The sequence below is a fragment of the Apis dorsata genome, unplaced genomic scaffold (genome assembly GCF_000469605.1).
Source record: "Apis dorsata unplaced genomic scaffold, Apis dorsata 1.3 scaffold_174, whole genome shotgun sequence".
Lineage (NCBI taxonomy): Eukaryota > Metazoa > Arthropoda > Insecta > Hymenoptera > Apidae > Apis > Apis dorsata.
Window position 1 is genome coordinate 1259 of NW_006263462.1, and position 9995 is coordinate 11253.

Sequence of the window (9995 nt, forward strand, 5' to 3'; positions counted from 1 at the left end):
CACTACGAAACAATGCGAGAGCAATGCAGAACCCGCAAGAGATATACACTTGTTGGGATATCTATATGACGTGTTCAAAATTACAAAAAGTATGAGAGCAACGAGAAAAGATGTATATACTATGTTGGAAATATATATGTATTTATAGCCAATATATTTGAAGCCATCGAAAGAGTGATAGCACTACGAGAAAAGATGTACTGGTAAGAAGTTAATTTGGAAAAAGAACACCTATATTTGTCACGTATATACTAATTCAAAACGATCTGAATCTAAAACTTCGATACATTATAGCATAAATAATAGATTCCAGAGAGTTTCAATCGATATAATTATATATTAAATATATTAAATATAGTTTCGAAAATATTTCACGTAACTTTGTAAATGAAAATAATTTTTACGATTTTGAATATTCAAATTAATAGCTCTTCTATTACTAAGTGTAACCGTCTGGTGTCGAGATCGTCAACAAAGCGTCAACAAAGTGGGGATAGGAGCGTACTCCTCTTGCCCCTGTGCCGTCCCGCGAGACTTCTTTCCACCAGTAAACAGTGCACACTTGTCGCGTAGTATAACCATGTTCGAGTCCACGTCACCGAAAAAATATACGAGAAAACCGCGAGAGGAACTGCATATTTGTTGAAATAATGCATAACCGTGGGTTCAACATTACGTGGTAATGGGGGGAGAAAAAAAAAAAAGAAAGAAAAAACGCGATAGTGAAACGCTATAGAAGCTACTTGTTGGAATATCGATATAACCGTGTCCAAGAAGGCTACGCTTCATCGAAAGAGTGTGGCGTGGTGGGGAGGGGAGAGGAGAGGGGAGAAAAGATACGAGAAACAGGACTCTGTCGGGGTATCGGTGCCGGTGTCACGAGTCTCCGGTAATGGAATGCGCGTTTCTCGCGTTAAGGGAGAACGTCCATCGAGAGAATTGGAGAAGAGAGAGCGAGCGTGTGTAGACATTGTGCTTGTGCGCGTGTATATCCGTGTGTGTCTTTCGAGTGGCATTAATAGGTCTTTGTTTCGTTCGAGGAGCAGCTGGAGGATACCCCCACCGGCACGTCGTCACCCGTACGAGTCTATTATTCGAATGTGGAGCAGATATCGGTTGTCGATACGCCGCACCTATAGCTCTAAATATTCGATCGATTTCTCTCCCCCTCTCCTCCTTCCCCGCTATCCCCGCTTCACGATCCTTCTCATCCTTTCGCGATCTGGCCAACCTCCGTATTCTTCTTACGTGTGCGCCTTCGAGCATGTCTTTCGACTCTCGGCCAATTCCTCCTCACTTGTTATCGCCGATTCTCGACTACCGTGAATGGTAATAAACGAAGTTGCACACGATCGATATAGGATTGACCGTTGGACTGGATTTTCACCGATTTTGACGCGAGGATGGTGATAGATCGAAGGGATTGTAATTGGAACATGAATGTCACGAATCATCTATCATTAATTTTCTTTTTTATATACATATCTTTATGCTTATGCTGCGTATGATATATCCTTTTTATTATTAAAAATCTATCATTTTAGAAATCAATCCTTCTAATTAGATTCCCCTGACTTCCTTCAGAGATCGTATGCAAGATTTGAAATATTCTTAGTCACGAAATTGGGAAAATACATTCGAATAATTGGAACATGACTTACGTTCAAAAATTCGAGAAGGTAATAGCCGACTTCACCTCGGCTATTTTGCAATCTCTTAATGGAAACATCGTGAGAAGGGTATACATCCTACAGAGCCGTTCGAAATAGAAGAACGTACTACTAGGTTTATCGTTCCTTTTTGAATGTAAGATCCGCGAGAAGTCTGGGAAAGTTGGCGAAAACTTTGGTTCTAAGTGGTGGCAGAAGTTATCCTTCCTCGAAAGGAAGAAAGAAGATTAAAGGATTCCTCGAGTAAGATAGGAGGCAGAAATATTTAGCCACTCGAATCCATCTTTGATCTATCCGCTAACTGAAATTTCCCAATCCTTGGAAACATCCAATTATATTAAAACATCGTCTGTCTATAACAATTGCGTGTGTGACAATTTTACTCGAGTTTTATTTTTGCATTTGAAAAGTTAAGAAATATATACAAAATTTCTTATTGCAAAAATTAATGTTATTCTTTTATGAAATTTATAAATTGAATTGCTCAAAAAATTGAAAATCATGATCTTCCTTCGAATACGAAAAGTTCGCACCTCGTTTATTCGTTTATCGACGAATAAAATAATCGCGAATCTTTTTCAATAAAATCAAAACGAAAGCAAAATTCGTTACGAGATTACAATCGTTATCGAGTAACAACGTTCATCATCCGTTAACAAGAATCCGCGAAATCGATCTTTTTTTTCTCGAATATCAAAAGAAAAGTAGTATTTTCCAATTTTCCCTTCCAACTTCCCATAATGTTCTTCGGCCTCCTTCGTTACCGACGGATAAACGTTGCTTGCGCTAATGAGCACGGCCAATCAGCGTTCGTCTATCAAACAATTCTCATGGAATGTCGATAATGCGATGGGAGCAGAGGCATCGCCAACTACTTTAATTACGGTGAACGTATTGACGTTCGATAAATGTCGGCTTGTTTCTACTCTATTCGTTTAGAGCGACGCGTTTTCCATCGAATTTTGAAGTGAAAAGTGGGATCTGTTTCCTCCAACGTTGAACGAAAGCAGAGGGGACGTAGGTTTGAGGTTAGGATCGATCGATTAAACGGGAATGAGAAGAACCGGCCTTCTTGATTAACGGTGTACGAACGATGACAGGTTGCCGATTTTACACGAAGAATTCATCGAAGGATGCGTTTCATTCGATGACGATTCGTTCCATGAATTTTGTACGTGGAAATGAATTCTTAATAAATACTCGATCTGTACTGGGCCAAAAGGAATATTTTCACAGTTATAGAAGTGCGTACAAAGAGATGTGATTTGAAATAATTTACCAAGATCAACGATTTCTCGATAAATTTCAATCTACTTACTCGTTTCAACTCAGAATAGAGGTTTTGACATCGGTAATGGCGGTTACATTTTTATCTAGGAAAGGATGAGTTTCGAAACGCGTGATTACGAATTACGAATTTACATAAAGAAACGCAGTTTATTGTTATTTATAAAATTTCAAGCAGCTTCTCGACATCCCCTAATATTTTTGGCTTAACTCGCTTAGAAAGATGGTTTCTATAATTAAAATAGAGACTGTCATATCAAAACGTGCCACATCAAGTTTTAAAATACCACACCTCGCATATTTTTTTACTATCTCCATAAAACTTGAGTTTCATTATTTACGAAACGTATCCGAACGTGATCAAGAAATGTTGTCTCTGAATAATAATCCATCCTTTTCTTTTTTAATTTTCTTCCTCTCTCTCCAATATGATCGAATAAATAAAAAATCCAGCTTCTCAACGACACGAGCATCGATTGAAAAAGGAACGTTTTTAAATGCAAACGTTTCTCCTATAAACGAGGAAACGATGATACTCGTTAATCGGTTCATCTGCATTCGACCTTACAGTAACTGCAGCTTTCACAGACTCTCTCTCTCTCTCTCTCTCTCTCTGTTCGCCAAGAGATAATCGCGGATAATCCAGCGAATGGCCGCGATTCGAACAATGATCCGAGCTGCTGCGTCTCCCTCGGCTTCACAATGCCAACGAAATCGAACGGGGATAAAAGGGGGTCGTCGAGGGTGAGAAGCTCTTTCGACTGTGTTTTCGTTTTCATCGACCCTGGCCCGGGTTTATCGAGTTATCTTTTGACTGGAAGCCACGCGACTTTTGTACAGAGGTTAAAAGGGTATTGTGGTCGATGAAAAAGAGAAAAAATTGATTGTTCAGAAATATCCTTTTTCTATTCGATACCTATTCGAAACGAAGATTGAAGAATTTCGATCCTCCTCCCTTTTCTCTGAAATCGAGTGACACGTAAAAAAAGGAGGAATCTCGAATTATTACTTATGATCAAATTTTCATTAATGCTAATTTCAAGGTTTCAAGGTGGTCGATGAAAAAGAGAAAAAATTGATTGTTCAGAAATATCCTTTTTCTATTCGATACCTATTCGAAACGAAGATTGAAGAATTTCGATCGTCCTTCCTTTTCTCTGAGATCGAGTGACACGTAAAAAAAGGAGGAATCTCGAATTATTACTTATGATCAAATTTTCACAATTAATGCTAATTTCAAGGTTAAGAAGGTATAATTTGATTATTCTACCTGCTAAATCTTAAGATCAATTTTACATCCAAGGTTTCGAAGCAATGAAAGGAGACCTCTTTAAACTATCTCTCTCTCTCTCGATTGCTCTTTAAACGCAAACAATCGACGGTTAATCATATCGAATTACAAGATAATTATACCGATTGGCCACGGATCGATCGATCGTAAATCAGCGCCGATTAATTGCCGACAACACTATTAAACTATTTTTACAAATGCAAAGATTCTCACCATTCTCCACGTAATAGCTCGTCTCGTTGTACCGCTCGTCCGTGAATCCTGGCCTCTTCGCTTTCAACGCTTTCGTCTCTAGCTTCGCCTGGAACGAGAGAAGCGTAATAAGCTTAATTGCTGTGAGAGATCAAGAATCTTTCGATCTTTTTTTTTTTCGCTCCTCCCATAATCGATAATAAACAATGTTAATTCTCCACTCGATTATTTTTCTAATTCGAGAATTGTTCTCGAGAATACATAATCAGATTGATTTGAAAAAAAAAAGAAAAAAGAAAAGAATCCGCAAACGTAAAGTTGAAAAGCGTATTAACCTTCATAAATTCTCCTATCTGGAAAGAAAGAAGTTAAAAAAAAAAAGAAGAAAGAAAGGGAAGAGAGAGAAGGAACAAAAGATTGGAAGCAGAGGGGCATAAAAATTGGAACGTCGATCGAGGATAAGGTGGTACAATAATTTGGGGACGACATTTATCATCCGCGGTTACCAGTTCAGTAGATAGTGACCGATGTGGTCAGCCATAAAGTCCATATTCCACTGGTCTCCGATTTTTAAACACGAAAAACAAATGGGGAAAAAATGTTCGAATCGAAAAACGTTTTCGTATAAACAGGAAACTTTCCTCGAACTGCCCTATTTTCCCTTCTTCTTTTCTTTTTTTAAAAACATTCGCCAGACAATTATATGAATGCACAAGCGTATAAATCTCGTGGCAACAAATTAATTGTTATATTTAAAAAATGATTAAACAATATATGTTCTCGCGATAAACAATTCCAATATTAAAAAAAAAATAATCCTTCACTCGTGACACAACGAAATATTTAACGAAATTAATCCGATAATCCTACTTTTTTATTAATTTTTAATTAAAATAAAAAAAAAAACTAGAAAACGAACGCTGGATTCGCGAAAATTTTCAAACGAAGGAAAAGAAAAAGGAAGAAGAGAAGGGGGGAAAAAGTCGAAATACCCAACGTTACGCAACATTGCAAACACCGCGGTTGGTTAACGCCGCGAGGAATGGAGGGATATATGAAAAAACGAGATCTCTCTCTCTCTATCCATAGCAAAAGCGGGCAAACGAGAAAAGAAAAAAGAAAAAACCGCGACCATTTCCGGCTCGAAGCGGACCCAACTGACAAACCTCGGAGCAGAACAACAATCTTCCCTTTGTTTCACGTGGGCCGTGCAAAGCGGCGCGTTTGCTGCGAGCCACCCGGCCGGTTGGCCAGCCTTCAATTATAGCAGCCGTATCTCGCTCGGCCGAAATAAATTTACCCGTTGCCCGACATTAATTCTCCCCTCCCCTCCACGCGTGCCAATAATTCCTCCGACCCTCCCCCCTTTCCAACGCGATTTTTCACGACAACTCCACCATTCTCTGATAACAAACTTATTTATAATCGATGTATCGTTGAATTTTAATTGTTGGCGAATCTTTGGAAATTTTGTACGGATATGATAATCAAAATGGTGGAAGAATTCGATGGATTCAACGGGGCGATTGCGTAATTGAGAAGGAGGAGGGGAAATGGAAAGAGTGTCGATACTACAGGTGAAATATAAATTTTGATTTAAAGAAAAAAGAGAAAAAGGAAGGAAAGGGGGTGGAATGGGGAACGTGTGACAAAGGGTCACACGGATTGACGTGAATCGTTCGATTGTGAAATATGGTAGTCCTTGTAATATTTTATTTTACGTAAACCATGGTTCGAATTTATAGTGACTCTCTTTTCTCTTTTTTTTTTTTAAATTTTAGATTAGAATCGTTATATGGAACATTTATCAATATTGATACAATAATAACTCTTTTTCGTTCTTCTTCGATTTTTTTTTTTAGATAAAATACGATCGTTTCGAGGAAAAATTCTTAAAATTATTTTTTTATGGAAAAGTTTGTATCCGTAATTGTAAAATTGTTTATAACGCGAGAGAAATTTTATAAAATTTCGCATTTAGGTGGGAAAAAAGGATGGAGAAAAAGAAGAGAGAGAGAAGCACTTTCAAGACTTATCGTTCGTTTTTGCTCCGTGAATTTCGCGGAACCAGACGAATTAATTCAGAATATTACGTTTCTACAGAATCTATTCTGAGACCATAATCCTCTCAACTTCGTTTAATAAGCATAATTAATTAACGTTTAATCGATATCGATCCAACCCCTCCTCTGCGAAATAATGAATAAAATTAATGATACCAAGAATTCACGATCTCCTACCATTTTTCAAAAATGTGTATCCAGATACATCCAAGGAATCTACTTAATATCAGAAATAAAAATAAAACAACTGTATTAAAATTACAAACCCCCCTTACATCTTTCCACTAGATCCATTCCAAACCTCTATTAAAATGAAATAATCGAAATCAAAGATCCCAACTACTTTCACTCCAGAATTTCGATATCGAGGAAACTTCTCCGCCGATCGATTAATAAAGAAAGAAAGAAAGAAAAAGGAGAGAAATTAATTTCAATTTCGCTTAAAAAAACAAGTAACGACGCGTTTCATCGAGAAACAAATTGCACTTAACCTAATGGCGCCTCTAAAATATCGATTCTATTAAAGTCGTTGATCAGCGGGTGGAGGAGCCATTAGGGGGAAAATCATAGGCCGAGTCTCGTTTTAATATCTGTTAATCAGGAGGGGGATAATTAAAGGCGCGAAACGACGGGTGGATTTTCGACGAACAAACGGGCGCATTACATTAATGGATCCTAATATTCGATCCCCACCTGCGCCGTTACGCGTTTGCCATCCCACTTCCTACGAACGAGCAGCGTGCATGCATCCTCCCCGCTCCCCGTCCCACGCCACGCCACGTTTTAATTAAGACAATAATTAGCCGAAACATCGACCCGATGTAAATCCGATTAGCAGGGCGCGTAACACGAATTCGCGCACGTGCAAACAATTCCCGTCCCACCCTTTGGATCGATCCATCGATCGATACCCCCCTCTCCGTCCCTCCAAACCTAATTGAAATTGGCCACCCGTACAAATGTAAATATCTCGACGAAGATTTAAGAGGAGGATAATAAATGGAGAGATATTAAGTCGAATATGGAGTAATACAAAGAGTTGTTGGAAAGAGATCTTAAGATTTCTTTAATAATTCAAAGGAATTCGAAAAATTCTTCGATCGAAATAACGATGAAATCGATGGTAAAACTTTTGTATATATATTTTTAGATGAATATTTTTAAATATTCGAATTTTTTTCATCGGCGCGATAAATGAAAATGGAGAATTTCGCGAAAAATTCGATCGCGAGGGAAGGCGATTTGATTTTAACTTAAACTTGGTGGAAAAGTTGGTGGGCGGAGGTTGAGCACTTCCCAACAACTTCTCCCAATTCTCAAGGCAAATAACACCGGTCCTGCGAATCTTCCCGGCGCGAGCTAAAAGCTCCAATTACCAAAATTGGAACTTGAACAATTCCCAGCTCATTAACCTCCTCTCATCGACAAATTCTTCCTCGAAATACGCGAAATTCAATGTAAACTCTCTCCCTCTCTCCTGCCCCCTCCCCCCCTCTCTGAGATCGGTGAAATATTTTTTAATCGAATGGAGGAAGAGCGTCGATTTCGAGGGTTGATCCGATTTTTCAAAATTCGCGCCTGTAACGATGAAACAGTTGTAGGCCAGTTGGCCAACGACAAATTTAATTTAACGAGCCCGTGAATTTAAGCGGCGGTTTATTCGATTTCACAGTTTCCACAGAGTTAGAATTCGGGATTCGACGATGGTAACGCTCAAATCGCAATTAAATATACATTAGCCGAGGGGTGGTGGACGAGGGATGGCGAGTTAATCAGGCTGTAATCACGGGGGAAGCAAAGTGTGGGTGAAAAGGGATTAGAATTTTGATTGGAAATTTTTTTCTGAAGAGCGAGATACGATGCGCTAATTGTTCGTGCAGCTTGTTAACGTTAGTTTTTTGATATAATGGGGAAAAGATATTAGAGTATTTTGATTGGAAATTTTGAAGGAATTTTTCAAAAATGCAAAATGAAAGACATTTGTGCAAAGTATGGAGTCGAAGGATTTATCGTTTCAATTTTCAATTCACGGATTATCATCGAAATATCGAAGTAATTACTCGATTAATTTATCGACTGTTACGAGTCAAATTTCAAATAATGATTTACACCAATTGCCTATTCAAACATCCTTCCCGCTGTGAATTTATATCTGACGATATTTTTCCCTATCGCGTTACATATATGTAATTAATAAAACGAATCGAAGCCAGAAAAAATAAATCCACTTTCGAACGAGGAAGAAGCGGAAGAAACGATCGTTCAATTACGAAGAATCGAACTGCGTGTATAAAATTTCGTGCAATAAGTAAAATAATCGCAATATAAAACAATTTTTTTTCGATTAATTAAATCCAAGCCGCGAAACCCGTTCCAAACAAAAACAAAGTTGCAACATCAAAAGACCGACCTCCTAAACGAGCAACCGCGTTAACTCCGCACCATATTTACCGAATTTACCACTCTCATAAAAAAGAAAGAAAGAAAGAAAGAAGAATAAAAGCAGAAAGAGGGAGGAGGAGGGAAAGAAAGCAACACGTTCGATCGCGCGCTATAAAACGTTCCAAGTTACAGCCGCGAATAAACGCGAGAGAGGCGTAAAAAAGAAGCGAAAGAGTGAGAGAGAGAGGAGGAAAACGAAGAACGATTTATACTTCCATCCGTGCGAATTTTCGCGCGGCTCGGCGCGCTCTGGACTTTCGGCTGTATCGACCGGCCCTCGACCACCAACCGCTTCCCCTCCAGCCGCGCCACCAGTCGCGTCTACAAGTCGACGCGCTCCTTTCCTCTCGACATCGACCTCTCGACGTTCGGGCTCGAGTTTCGCACGATGGGAATCGTCCCTTTTTCCTTCCCAGTTTTCTATCCTCTTTTGTTTGGATACGGGATATTCCAGGAGCGATATTTATTTTCTTTGGATAATACACCCTTTTTTATTTATCTTATGGAATTTTTGTTTTTGGAATTTTTATTTTTTTAGAATCTTTTTTCATTCGTCCACTTGTTCGTTGTTTGATTGTATTCGCGGAGTGTACGTCTTGGAATTGTTTGCTCCAAATCCTTGGAGAAATTAGATTATGTAGGTTTCTTTTTCTCTTTTTTCTCTTTCTCTATTCGAGGTTTAAAGGAGGTGTACTTTTCGCAATTTTCGCGCGAGAGAGAGATAAGAAACGAAGCTCGAAGAGAGTTCTGTATCCGTAAAATGGTCAAAGTTCGAACGTCCGTGAGGTTTCGGTAAGAGCAACTTCTATTTTCCCTTCTCTTGGAAAATTTGAATTTCCCAACGATGAGTTTCGTTTATACAAATTTTGATCGAATTTTTCGAGAAAAATATTCACACGAAGGCTAATTTTCACATGGCTCTTCGATGAAAAAAGGAAAATTGAAAATCGTACGACCTATCAAAGTCACCGGAGGAAACTTTCCAGCCATCGAGAAATTGCATTTCTTTCTTCTTCTCGCCGAGAGAGAGAGAGAGAGAGAGAGAGAGAG

The 9995-nt window shown here is 38.7% G+C and overlaps 1 protein-coding gene across 1 annotated transcript in view; it reads right to left on the bottom strand.

Moving 5' to 3' along the window:
• Nucleotides 1-4399: 4399 nt before the first annotated feature.
• The window catches only part of LOC102677057, a 122263-nt gene continuing 116667 nt past the window's right edge, over nt 4400-9995 (bottom strand). Inside the window, exon 4 of the mRNA XM_031509798.1 lies at nt 4400-4549. Coding sequence (XP_031365658.1) covers nt 4400-4549 — 150 coding nt within the window. The remainder of the gene's footprint in view (nt 4550-9995) is intronic.